This window comes from Panthera uncia (genome assembly GCF_023721935.1).
Source record: "Panthera uncia isolate 11264 chromosome B2 unlocalized genomic scaffold, Puncia_PCG_1.0 HiC_scaffold_24, whole genome shotgun sequence".
Lineage (NCBI taxonomy): Eukaryota > Metazoa > Chordata > Mammalia > Carnivora > Felidae > Panthera > Panthera uncia.
In genome coordinates, this window is record NW_026057580.1 from 28,410,877 (window position 1) to 28,425,545 (window position 14,669).

Below are 14,669 nucleotides of genomic sequence, written 5' to 3' on the forward strand. Positions count from 1 at the left end.
ACCTAGGTAACCCAGATACCCAACTTTTTTGATTCAACTCAAAATTCTCTGGGAAATCATCTATGTTCCCTAAAAAGTTTTTAAATACATCACTACTGTGCTTTCATGAAATATTGTGTAGACCTTAACTGCAGCTGTTATCTGTCATACTGTGATTGCTGTTTGACATATTTTTCACTCCCAGTAGACCAAAGTTTTTAAGAGCAAAAACAGTCCTCAAGTGTCTAGCTCAGTGTTAGAGATCATAGGCTAGTAAAGAATACTCTTGGGGGAGCTTGTGGTTATCAGTCTATGTCAGTCTGCTTCATGCTAAGTAAAAAGAAGGGAGTGATAATTCTACTGAGTTGGAGACCCAAAAGCCTTTGATTTGGTCAACTCAAATTGATCACAAATGTTGAACTGGAGTCTTGGGACAAGATCTTTATATTACTTGGTTTCCATTGAAGTTCACAGGTGACTTATAAAATAAAAAGCCTGTGGAATACAATGGGTCTGTAATTTGATAACTAAATTGTAATTACTAAATGAAAGGTACAATTTGATGAATAAGCTATATATTTGAATATGAATTATTATATATACAAATTACTCAGACCAATGTGCACAAATCATATATTTCTAATACATTTATAATAAAGATATTTAAACTTTTCCCCCTTTTTCAGTACTGTTAAATGAACCTGTACATTAAAAAACATAAATTACATTTTTTTTTATTTTTGGGACTTGGATTGTATTGAATTAAAACTCCCTTTGCAAAAAATATTCTCTGAATACTTTTCTAATGTTTCACGTTAAAATAAACTCAGAAAACTATGAGTACAGATCAATTTTTTGAAATAAAATTATTCATGTAGCAATAAGCATATTATATTTTGATAGAAATTATACACAAATAGACTACCTTCAAATTTTAAGTGGATGATATTTAATCAACTTTCTACAATGAATAAATTAAATTGCATGTCAATTATTTTGATTCTAATCAAAGAAGTACTAGTTATTTTCCTATATGTTAACTATAAATATAGATTTTAGGCTCTGAATGAAGAAATAGTTTGAATTTTAAAGTTATAGGCTCAACCATGGCACAGTTCATGTTGGTAATACCATTGTATTTAATTTAAATTAAAATAATTTGTGTTTGATTTGATTTGAGTTCAACACAATATTGAGAATCTACTCTGTGTTAGCCATCCTATCAGAATCAGTTAATAACGTGCAACTTTCTGTACCTCTTCTCTGTAGGGCAACTTCAACCTACACCCAATCATACTTGCTACACTTGTCATTGTCATTCAGGCTTGCTCTCCTATTGGAACTCTTTTCTGAACCAATTCACTCAAATCGAGTAGGGCTCTGTCCCTTTATTTTGATATCTATAGTGTCTTGTATACATACCTTTATCAAAACACATTAGTTAATAAATATCATTTGTTGTCTATCTCTCTTCGGGCTGTTATTACATGCCAACCAAATAGCCACAGTTGTGTTCATGACACACACAATGATTCATTACAGTACTGATCATTTTATATTTTTCTTCATCTTGTAGATCATTTAAAATACAAAGGTGCAATCCTCATTTTATTTTTTTTTTAATTTTAACGTTTATTCATTTTTGAGAGAGACAGACAGAGAGAGAGAGAGAGACAGAGCGTGAGCAGGGGACGAGCAGAGAGAGAGGGAGACACAGAATCTGAAGCAGGCTCCAGCCTCTGAGCTGTCAGCACAGAGCCCAATGTGGAGCCTGAACTCACTGACAGAGAGATCATGACCTGAGCCGAAGTTGGGCGCTTAACTGACTGAGCCACCCAGGCGCCCCTGCAATCTTCATTTTAAAGCATTAACCAGGATGGCTTCTGACTACTTTAGTAGTAGCCTACTATTTCCTATTTAGTAGTAGCCTATCTATTTCCTATAACCCACTGTGACAATACATGTTATCTCTCTCCCTTCAGACTGACGTGGGTTAGGCTTGTAGTTTGAATGCTTTGAAGCTGATCTTCACATTCTGAAAATATGCACACAATCCTCCCTTTACTTGGGAAATGCAAGTGCAAGTGACATGAAAACAGTTACATGAAGTAACACAAAACCAAATCAAGTACCATGGTACAAGGATACCATCTAACACCTAAAATATATCAAATACAGCAAGGAAAATACTCTGTGCTGAAAATTAGTGCCCCTGAGCTGCATGGAGAGGGACAAGCAACAGGTCTTATTCTTCCCTATAGACTGACTCTTTTCTTAGTTTTATTTATTTTTAATTAAGGGGGAAAAAAGCTACACCAGATGCACTGATTATGAATAGCAAAAAAGACTCCTAGGCCACAAGGGAAGCATTAAAACCCTACTGTTTTTCAGTGGCAATACTAGAAAAAGCAGGGGAACAGAGAGATTGGTGTTTATCATCAAAAGAATGCAGTAGATGTCGGTTATCATATTTCTTCCTGCTGCCTCGCCTGTATTTAATTATTTATAAACTGGCAGATGTAAAATGCACACTTCCATTTGTTATAATGTAAGAGTCATGTGAAATAAGAAATTTTGGTGTAAAATGTAAGAGAAATTTTGTAAAAATTGTATGAGTTAAATCCTTTTTAGTGTGACTGTGTTTGCCAAGAGAAATTTGAGCATAGCTCAGTGTAAAAAGATTCAGAACTTGAGTTGAATACAGAACAAAACCTTTCTGATCTACCAGCTACATAAAGTATTCTAATCTCTTTATTTCCATATCTGTAAAATAGGGATAACAATGCTTCTTATGTCACAAGTTTGTTTTTTCTTTTTTAAAGCACTAAATGAAGTAATGCACCCAAAACACTTAGCCTGGCAAATAGTTAATGTTTCACCAATGATAACTAACTTTAATGGTAGCTTATGGCTCAAATGGTGTTTTACATCAGTTTATTATTATAGAAAGGAATTCACTATATCTTTGATAGTGTATGTTATTGCATCTAATCTGTGTTGCAAATTTATTATATGATTAACACCAAAATATTTATGGTCTTACCCATGTTCTTACTCATTTGATAAATAAATATTTATTTAGAATGAATCTATTATGTGGTATCAATGTGGAAAAAGAGGTAACGACAGATATGCATAGTTACTGTTCTCATGGAGCTTATTACTGGAGAGAAGAGAAGCAGAGCAGGGTGGAGAGGTGAGGAGGGAACAGAAGGGAAGGGAGGGGAGGGGGGGAGACTTCGGTCACATATTGAATACAGAGATACACAAACAATTGATGGGTTATGGTTTTAGCAATTGCTATGGAAATAAATTATAAAATGCTACCTAATTGTTTATGAAAATTGGAAATGGTACAGCACTTTGGAAGATAGTTTGGCAGTCTCTGACATAACTAACCACACTTTTTTATACAACCCAGCAATTTCCATTCTCTGAATGGAATTTACTGAATGGAATTTACTGAAATAAATTGAAAACTTATGAATGTACTAAAGCCTGCACACAGATAAGAAGCTGTATTTATAACTGTTAAAACTCGGAAGCAACCAAGATGTCCTTCAGTAGGTAAACAAACTGTGGTACATCCAGGCAAGGGAATATTATTCAGCACTAAAAAGAAATGACCTATTAAGTGATAAAAAGGCATGGAAAAATATAAATGCATATTTGAAGTGAAAGAAGTTATGTTAAAATGGCTATGGTATTATTCAAACTATATGACATCCTGGAAAAAGAAAAGCCAAGGAGACAGTAAAATCATGAGTGACTGCTAGGAATTAGAGGAGTAGAAGGGATGAGTAAGTAGATCACAGGATTTTAAGGCTGTGAAAATACTCTGTATGATACTATAATGGTGGACACATATCATTATTCATTTGTCAAAACCCATAAGATGTACAACACCAAGAGTGAACTCTAATGTAAAATACAGATTTTGGTTGCAATGACGTGGATGGAACTAGAGTGTATTATGCTAGGCAAAATAAGTCAGTCAGAGAAAGACAAATATCATATGATTTCACTCTTATGTGGAATTTAAGAAACACAACATGAACATAGGGGAAGGGAAGCAAAAATAAAATAAGATAAAAACAGAGAGGGAGGCAAACCATAGAAGATTCTTAACAAACCAAGGGTTGCGGGAGGGATGTTAAGAAGATTCTTTTTTTTTTTTTTAACGTTTATTTATTTTTGAGACAGAGAGAGACAGAGCATGAACGGGGGAGGGGCATAGAGAGAGGGAGACACAGAATCCGAAGCAGGCTCCAGGCTCTGAGCCATCAGCCCAGAGCCTGACGCGGGGCTCGAACTCACGGACTGCGAGATCGTGACCTGAGCTGAAGTCGGACACTTAACCGACTGAGCCCCCCAGGCGCCCCAAGAAGATTCTTAACAATCCAAGGGTTGGGTGGGAGGATGGGCTAAATAGATGATGGGCATTAAGGAGGGCCCTTGTGATAAACACTGGGTGTTATATGTAAGTGATGAATCACTCAATTCTACTCCTGTAATCATTATTACACTACATGCTAACTAACTTTAAATTGAAATAATAATAAAAGCTATAGACTTTGGATAATAATGTTGTTCATCAACTCTAATAATTCTGGTGGGGGATATTGGTACTGGGAGAATGGGAGTATGGAATGGATTTTGGAATTCAGCCTATGCTTGCATTTTGAAAAGTAGTAGTTCAATAATATCTTCTGCCCATACCTCCATCAATATTACATAGAGATATCTATCTTAATATAAGTGAATAAAAGGTATGGTGTAGAGGAAAGAACACTAGTATATAAGTGTGAGCATTTAAAATTCAACTCCCAACTCTCCAATGGACTCACAATGTTATCTTAGGTATGGTTTTGCAGCCTCATGCTATAAATTTTGAAACTGAGTCTCAAAGAATTTTCCATCTAACCTAGGTCTAAAACATTAAACCTATTCTCTGTGGCAATATATGATACCAAGAGTATTCTGTTTCTACCAAAATACAAACATTACTCCACTACCATGTTTAAACATGACACAGACATATAAAGAGGTGGACAACCATTACCCATATTATCTAAATAGCTCTAAAGTGTAGTCATAATTCTACTATACTTCTTTTACCAATAATAATAACTAGTCTGAGAGATTTAGATTGTGCATAATGGCTGTGCTATATGTCTGTTATATAAATTGTAAGACAAGTTATTTTTAATATTCTATTTCTAAAAATATTAAACTGCATTTCCCATAATAAATATATTTATTTACTACAGAGAATGTCCTCTTTGCATTATTAAAATACATGTTTTCATTCAAATTTGCACCTTCCCTCCTTCTCCAAAACTTTTATATACTTTGGGTTGTAAAACACTAAGTTACTGTATTGCTGAATATGCTGAGAACACACATCTCTGTTCATGGTGAAACTAGTCTTGAGAAGCAGATTTTTTAAACTGGCTATTATATATTTAGACTTCTCATTAGCAGTACTGATCAATCCCTGAAGGTAGGCTTTTCAATATGAGGTACTGATGAAGACTTAATACTTTTGGGGATACCTTTCTAACCCTTGAGAGGAAGCCATAATCTTCGTCCCTCGAGAAAGCTCTTCTAATCACTATTTTACTCAGGGTTTGCCAATTGCCTTATTTTTTAAAAAACTTATTTTTTAAAGTTTGTTTGTTTGTTTATATATTTGAAGAGCACATGCACAAGAAGGAGTGGGGCAGACAGAGAGGAGGAGACAGAGAATCCTAAGCAGGCTCTATGCTGTCAGTTTAGAGCCTGATGCAGGGTTCAAACCCACAAACTATGAGATCATGACTTGAGCTGAAACCAAGAGTGGGACGCTTAACCAACTGAGGCACCCAGACACCCCTTGCCTTATTATTTTTAATATTAGTACTACATAAACAGTATCCTAGTTAATGTCTTCATTTCCTTCAGCATACAGTTTCCTGCATTTTGAACCCATTGCTGAATGCTGTATTATACCCTACACATTTGTCTCCTTCACTCAGATGAAAACTCTCTTTGGTATGATGTTGAAACTAATGAATTTTTACATTATTTTGAGGATCTAGTGTAGTGCTCTGCACACAATATATGCGCAGAATACGTTAAGGCAAAGCATCAAATTTCTTTTAAAACAAATGTTCTTGTTTGTTTCTTTGTTTGTGTATTCAAGTGTTTGCATACGGACCTGTCTTCTTTTCCATAATTTGAATGTTAAGAACAGTGTGTGTTCCTATATACGGTATATGATTTCCAAGTACTTTGCTATGGTGAGTGTCCAAAGGATATGCTGTTTTTTTTAGATGTGTTTTGACTGATCAAATGTATAAATAACTTGAGCTCAAATATGAATAAATATCAAAAGCAATAAAACATCTCTTTAAAAAAAAGAAATTATGAGTTTAAGAACTATACTTCTGCTTCCTTACTTCCTATATGGAGACACACATATTTTAATTATTTAATAGGTGAATAATGGGATCTTGAACACAATAAATACTTGTAAATATTCATTAACAACATCAATGACTTTATATCATGAAAAATAAACAACAGAACTCTAGACAAACGTAAAATCAAACAGTCTATCTTGCTATCCTGTGTCTTGCTTTCAGGTCTATTTATAAGATGACATTTAAAAATAAGAAATTGCAAATAGACTGGACTGCTGTAGAACTCAGAGCATTTTTTCCTTATTCAGAAAACAGATTTTCCTCCCCTCTCCTCCATTTTGTTGAAAAGAAATACAGCTTCTATACTACATAAAGATTCGTTTTAATTTAAAGAATGCAATTAACACTTTTGTTGACCATCATTTGCAAAATGCAATAAGTATGACCCATTGACAGTCATTGGTTAATGTATGGTATGGATCAATATTGCCTGGTGAAATTCATTTACTGAGGAAAAAATGAGCAATGCTGATCAAATAAAAGGAGGAAGATCACTTGTCTTGAATTTTCTTAGCAAGCTTAGGATATTCAATAAGTTGTGTTCTGTCATTTACATTCTTTTGCAGAGCATTTGAATTTTAGAATAATATCAGCACTTTATGTTTTGATTCACTTTTACAATCAGTTCTGCTAAAAAGAATAATCCACACTAATTATCAGTTTGTCAGAGACTGTCACAGCCCTAAACATTATAAAAACCCCGAGAGTTCAGGTCTTTCATATTATCTACTAAAATTTAATTCTTAGAAATACAGAAAAAAAGAGATTACTATCCCCCTATCCAGCCCCTATCCCTACTGGGGCTATTTAATTCTCAAATTACTCTTCATTATCAAACAAATAATAATTGCAGTAATATTAATTTTCTCTAATCACATAAACATGCAGCTGAGTTAACATTTTTATATGGCAATGTAATTAGTGAGAGTTTTTAAATAAAATAGCTTAAATAGAAAGAATATAAAATGTGGCATTTTTCTGAAGATCTATTTGAATAAGGACATCAGAGAGAAGGTAACATAAACAGACTTAATGTAAAGAGAATTGCTATAAATTATTTTAATAAAAGGCTTAGTAGTTTGTAATAAGGTCTGCTGTATCAAGTCATATTCAGAAATTCAATGCTCGGATATCCCCATTAATCTGATATATTTTAATGCACTTTAACACAGATTACATGTGGTATCAACTGGTATACTTATTTGTGCAAGATGATTTATAATTTTTTAGTTTCTACAATTTGGTGGGGAATTGGATGCCAGATAAATTGGCATCTTTTCCATAAAAATGTCTAGCAACTCTGGAAAATGGAACAATCATTTGAGGTGAGATACCTGGGAAACATAATTAGAAAAAGGAAATCAGTTTTTTAAAAGACACACTGAATTTCATGAATGGAGGAAAATTCACCTAATTTCCTTATTAAATATGTCCCTTAAAACAGCAATAAAACTTTTGGTTTCTGGTCTAGCTTGCGAGAAGCTTGCAAGTCATCCTTCCCTTCTTCATAAACATAAAAAGCTGAACAAACTAAAAATCAAGAACTCTCCTTAGACCCATCAGAGAATTGAAGTCACAAGGAAAACTGCTCTCTGCCAAATTAGTGGGGCAGTCAGGTAGATACAGAGAATCATAGCTCACCAAAACAGACACTCAGGAGCAGAAACCACTGCTGGAGCGAGTAGCAGAGCACGAGAGCACACTGTAATTCTCAAAATGCTGGACAATCTTGAGAGTTCAAAACTCCAGAGGTGTCCAGTCTTAGGGGATCCTCCATAACTTTCCTAAGTTTTACCTCCACGTCCTCACAGTGAAGATAGGAGAAAAATCCCTTTGTGCTTCCAACAGAGGGAGAGAATAACCATTTTGAAATTCTGCCAGAATATTATGTTCTTCTTAGCAAGGCCTGAGCTGAAGGAAAACTATTTTACCAGAGCCTAATCAATCTGGGAGAAAGGAAACACCCAGTTCTAGCCTCCTGAAGTTTTCTTGTTGCGTCTAAGGGAGAGGAGGACTGAGAAGCACATGTGAACGTCACAGCCCAGGGGTGAGGCACGGTCTCACTAGAAGTCAGACCTAATCATAGAACTCTTGAAAGCTTCTCCTCCCTCCACATGTTAACTACATCAATAGAGGTCTCTTGTAATAACAAGGGGTATAACTAAAAGAGCTACACATCTCATGTCTATTTAAGAAGTCCTAAGAAAACCCAGTGATTACGGGGAAGATAAAAACAAGGTGATATCAGCAGAAAACTTTAGCCTCTGACACCTAAATAGCTACAGCAAACAGCAAACATGGCCTGACTCCTAGCCAAATGAAAATAAAGTCTTACACTAAAGATCTATTTATCTCAGTTACTTAGACCCAGGATACCATGTCTGGCTATAAATATAAAATTATGAGGCATATTACAAGATAAAAAGTACAATTTGAAGAGACAGAAGAAGCACCAAAATCAGACTCAGGCATGGGAGAGATTTTGCAATTATCAGACTAGAAATTTAAAACAACTATGATTAACATGCTAGGACTTTGATAAAACAATTCAATTTCAATGACGACCAAAATAAAAAATATATGTTATATTCTGTGCTGTTAAGGATACTAAAATTATACCAGCTTGAGTTCACAGCCTATCAGAGTGGACAGAGAAATAAGCAAATATTTTACTAGAACATGTTAACTGGTGTAATATTTAGTCTCTTTCTGCCTATTCTGCTGCTAGAATGCCATGCCCTATCCCCTCTGTGAATTGTCAATTATTCCCTATGTCCACTGTTTTCATGTTCACCAAACTCTACATGCACACTTAATCCTAATCCTAATACAAATAAATTTACTTGTCTTCTAATCCATTGAACTGCTTTGTTTCTTAAGATTCTCTCAAATTTTATACCTTTCTGTGAATGACATTCTTTTAAAGAATATAAGAAATTAAAGAAGTTTGACATCAGGATTATGATTCTTATTTTTTTTTCATATCTCATTTACTCTCAGGATTAGTTGTAAAAGGGAGAAAATAAATTTAAGGCAATTTTTCAATGATCTTATACACTTGTCATACCTGTTTCCAAAATAGTTTTGTCATTCTCTTATTTCAATATTTAGGATTCTAACTTGGCAGTAAAATTTCTGTCATTCAACAAAGACTTTAAACATTTTCTTTGATTTTCTTATAGTTCTTCAAAATATTTTGTGTTTTATTCCTATTGATAATTTATGTTCTATTTTCAAGTATATACTTTTAAGTATATCTAATTTTAAATGTCTGTACTGTTAGACCATTGATATGTATAACATTTAAATATTAAATTATTTTTCAATAAATCAAATTTCCTCTATCTTTATCTACTCATTTTAGAACATGACTAATGCATTAACAAAGTTGAATCTCCCTTACAGCTTTTTACCCACTCTCTCTTATAATAGTAAGGTTTTTTTTTTAGTTCTGTTTTAGCTTTAAAGTATTTGAGAAAGTAAGTATAAGAATATTAATTTCAAATTAACTTATTAAATGCCTTACTAAAATATAGATGACACTTCCTTCTACTTAGTAGACTTGTGGTTTTATAAAACCACATATTTTTCAAGATTTTTATATTTTCAATATATACTAATATATAAGTATACTAATATACAAGTATTAATTGATTCATATTCCAATGTGAAAAGTTATATCCCAGGGTATTAACTATTGAAAGAAATTTTCAGGGTACTTGGTAGTAAATTCTTTGTGTTCAATAAAAACACTTATGAAATGACGATTTATTTTCTATATACCAGTCTGTATTGGCAGGAGAATTTAGTTAAAAAATAAAGGATTTATTTCAGATTTTTTTCTTTCTACTATCTCTTTGAGGAAGCCAACATTGGTATAATCTGAGGCATCATAAAATTAACTTCTTGTCACCAAATACTTTCCACACTCACGTATCAGAGTGCCTAAAATTCTTCCCCAAAGATCGTCCTTCTGTGATCACTAAGAAAAACACCCTTCCCCAGAGCAGAACCAGGGTAGGAGGACTCTAAAAATTCAGGAAGGTGGCAGTTCTGGTTTAGCTTATACATATCCCTCTCAGCCAGATGAACCTTGGGAATACCCTCAAAAGGGAAGAGTATCTGACTGAAGCACAGGCTTTCTCAAACTATTTTGTTTTGATGACAGTTACTGACCATTTTCTATTCAATTCCTTGACTACTTCTGGAGACTCCTACTTCTGACTCTTCCTTTCTCATCTTCCAGCTCTAAGGAGTCTGGTTCTACCCATACTTGTGCATCTTTCTTAGGCACTGGGCAGGTCTCATCTTCCTTTTAATTGTGATTCCTTAATCTTGCACTGGGTCATCTAACTGTGTGTCCTCTCTAATTATGGAGCCTTAATCTCATCTTAGACTGGTCTATCTTTTAATGACATTTATAAATATATATTTAAAATTCCTGACATCATAGTCTTGCCAATTGCTGTTCCCTTACTATATTCATGTGCTGTGGTCAGTTTTAATAAAGGATTGTGGTCAGAAGCTATTTTTTAATAGAGACATTGCTACCAAGGTAAGTCTATTCCAGTGCTAATGGAGTTCGGGCCAGTCCAGAATTGCAAAGAAAGCAGATTCATTCTCCTTGGACATACAATACTCTAAGCCCAACTCTGGAAGCAGTGCTATGCCCTTGGGCAAAATAGAGGTTCTGCCAAGACTCTGACAATATTAAGTAATTTCTTTACTGGCATCCTCCTTCCAAATGCATTAAAACATTAAAGGACAATACATTAAGTGACTTGCACCTTAGTGTGAATCAATTTATCAGAATGCTTTTCTCCTGAAAGGAAAGGCTGAGGGTGGTTGTGATGAATGGACAAGAAAGGAAAAGGGAATGCTGAGAAGCAGCATGTATAGTCAGAGAAAGAAACACTAATATTAACTTTTCCAACCTAATTTCTCACCAAAGAATTTTCTATTATTCACCATATTTCAGAAGCAATGAAAAAAGTATCACAACAAAACCACCAATAGTCTTTACCACAAATCCAGATATGCATAAACATTCTGAGCCAAAGTCAGGTTCATTTTCTATGCATATTCCATGCATACATAATTTGGAAATGCACTCCTCAAGTCCATTATCACAGTGATGTCCTGACCACCCTGTTAAACACAATCACAAAACATATATTCAATTTTTAATAATAATATAATAAATAGCTTATGTATAGTTAACAATACTCTTACTATTTTTTATAATTATACTTGATGTTTTATATAAATTATCACAGTTTATCTTCATAATCATTCTATCAGGTAGTATTATTATTATCTCTATTTAGTAGATGAGAATATTAAACTTAGAGAATATAAATAATTTCCCCTAAAATTACACAGTTATATAAAAATGGAAGCAAAGCATATGTAAAATAAAGTTTTGGCTTGTACCTATCGTGCCGTTCTACATCACCTATCCAAATATCTTTATTTTACCTTGGAATAAATACATAGAAGGTAATGGAATAAACAGATTTCATACTTCCATTTAATATGAATCTTAAACTCAAAGGAAAGCAATTATTCCATATTCCTGGATATAAAATGTTTTCTTGTAATACTTGTAGCATTTTACAGTATTTCTTATGCTGTACTTCTACAGAATTTAAATAATATGTCTATGTTCAGCTCATTATCAGCTGTAAGAATGCTTAAACATTGTAATATTCCAAATTAAAACATTGTGTGTTTGCCCTTTTTCTTTGGCTTTTGCCATTATTTTATCACCAACCTATCAACCAACATTGCTAAGCTATCCACAAGATAATATTAAAACTATAGTTTACTAGTTATACATTAAGAACACTTTTAAAAATCATTGATTTTTTCCTATAAGGGATCTATTTACAATGATCCTTAATATGTTAGGAACATTTTAACTTGAAAATACCATTCTACATAGGGACAATAAGTCTTTAGAGGCAGCTGTTACTAGCTGCCTATCTATACTATAATTGTATACTGCCTATGTATACTATAATGCATACTGTAATTGCAATATTCAAGCCTTATTTTTCTATGTATTATTCAACAGCATTTAATCTGACCCTGGCTATCGGGAAATGCATTCTTATTCTTGTTCCTGCTTAGCAATATAGTCTCACTGTTCCTCTTTGATAAATTATAAGAGAACAATTACATAAGTATTCTGAGGTGCTTAGAAGTGATTTAATGCAAAACAGCATTGTAAGAAGAAAAATACAACACGAGTTTAAAAGATTTGGCAGAGTCCAGATCAAACTTAGAATGAGGTGCCAAAAGACTAAATTTACCAAATCCACATCCAAGACTCTTTTCACTTCACTTCATAATGCTCTTTCATATGCTGAGTTCATTCTGTAGGCAACTCTACTATGGAAGCTATAAAAGGTGATACAGAAAAAAAAAACATTTTTGCAGGGCTTATAAAAAGCCACTATGACCAGTCTCTCACAAGGTTGAATATCCAACATATTGTTGAACATAAAATCATATTCCATAAAAATACTTACATTGATTAACTATTCTTGTAAAAGTCAAATACATACAAACTTAATAACATTGCTTAGCGATATACATATATATAATAAAGCTCTAAAGAAGAACAGTAGGGAACGTTGAATATAAAGCTCAGAAAAGTCACTCTAGGGTAGGGGGATATTAATGTATTCAGTGAGTAATATAGATGAGGCTGGAATTACTGCTAATATTCTATTCCTTGAAGCCAATGGAAGGTACACAAATGTTTATTATATTGTTTTATAAAATAAATATTCCTTAATTATATATTCTTTTGATTGAATAAAACAGTTTACAATATAGTTTAAACAATTAAAAATGATGATGTATTTTTCCTCTTGCTTCTAATATTATGAAGGACATTACAAAACTTTAAACCATAAGATGAGAACTGTGAAAGAAAAGAAAATCATCATACCAGTTAAAAAGACAAGGAAGACTTTGGAAAGAGATGGAATTTAACTGCACTGAACCAAAGGTAGGTGGGAGGATTTTCAAATGCTGTAGTGAGCTAATGGGAAAATACTGGAGGATACTGGGCTGGGGGAGTGGTTGGTCAAAGTGCTTTGTATATCTGTGTTTGGTACTTGTCACTTATTAACAGTGGGCTCCTAGCTTTCCGCAGATCCTAGTTGGGGAGGGAGAGGCCCTATCCTTTTCTGTAATTACATTTCAAAAGGATGACTCCCTGGTACTTGAGAAAGACATTTCTGGGTTGTAAAATTGGCAAGAGGCTGAAAGAAAGTTTACATTTCAGGGGCAGAGAAAAAAGTTACAATTACTAGTTTTCTAAAGCAAATGCTCTGAAGAAAGGGAGGTCAGGGGCATGGAGTCTTGGGGCCTGTCTAAAGTGCAGTTAAGCTGTGGGGAACATTATGGATGTGTTGCTCAAAAACGACAAACTAGGATACAATATAAGCTAGTCAAGATTTAGCACAGGAAACAGAAACCACTCTAGGTATTCAAGCAAAAAGAGTCTTAATAACCAAGAATAAGATGCTTCCAAAATTATTAGAAGGAAGGGCTGTAGGAGTAACTCTAAGAACCACAGATACGACTCTCTAGGAGATACTACCTCAACTATAATCAGGAAATTGAGAAACATAAAAGCCAACATTGGAATTACTCAGTTTAAGAACTCATTGTACTAAATAAAGGAAGCTGGATTACCAGGAAGCAGCCAGCACTATCTCCCTGGCTGCCCCTTCCTACCCTGAAGCTAGTGATTGAACACTACATTATAGAGTCCCACTGCCATTCCAGATGGTTCTGTATTTTAATACAAAGTCAGAGACTCAGAAAATCTCACGTGTCCATGATCTCATCCACCATATGAAATTGCTAAGACATCTAGAAATGATCTCCACTAGATCATCTACATTTCACGTATATTTATTATTGATGGAATGCAATTTCTATTCACATCGGCTTCAGTGGAAGTCTAGATACTGCAGTTTTTCGTTTTCTTGTCTCTGCAGTACAGAAACCACAATAGACAGTAACGGATGCTGATTGCCAATTATAACCATTAAAATAGATGAATGGTTAAAGAATATGTGGCATACTTATACAATGGAATAAATACAACTTGGCCATAAAAAACAACAAAATCTTTCCATTTGTGACAACATGGATGAACCTGTAACAGCACTTCAAACAGTCTTAAGAGTTAACTTGCTGCAAGTT

At 33.9% G+C, this 14,669-nt stretch overlaps 1 protein-coding gene across 1 annotated transcript in view; it reads right to left on the reverse strand.

Annotated features, from left to right (window-relative positions):
- Positions 1-14,669, reverse strand: part of EYS (eyes shut homolog) — a 1,624,793-nt gene that overhangs the window by 765,909 nt on the left and 844,215 nt on the right. Inside the window, 1 exon segment of the mRNA XM_049653864.1 lies at positions 11,467-11,591. Coding sequence (XP_049509821.1) covers positions 11,467-11,591 — 125 coding nt within the window.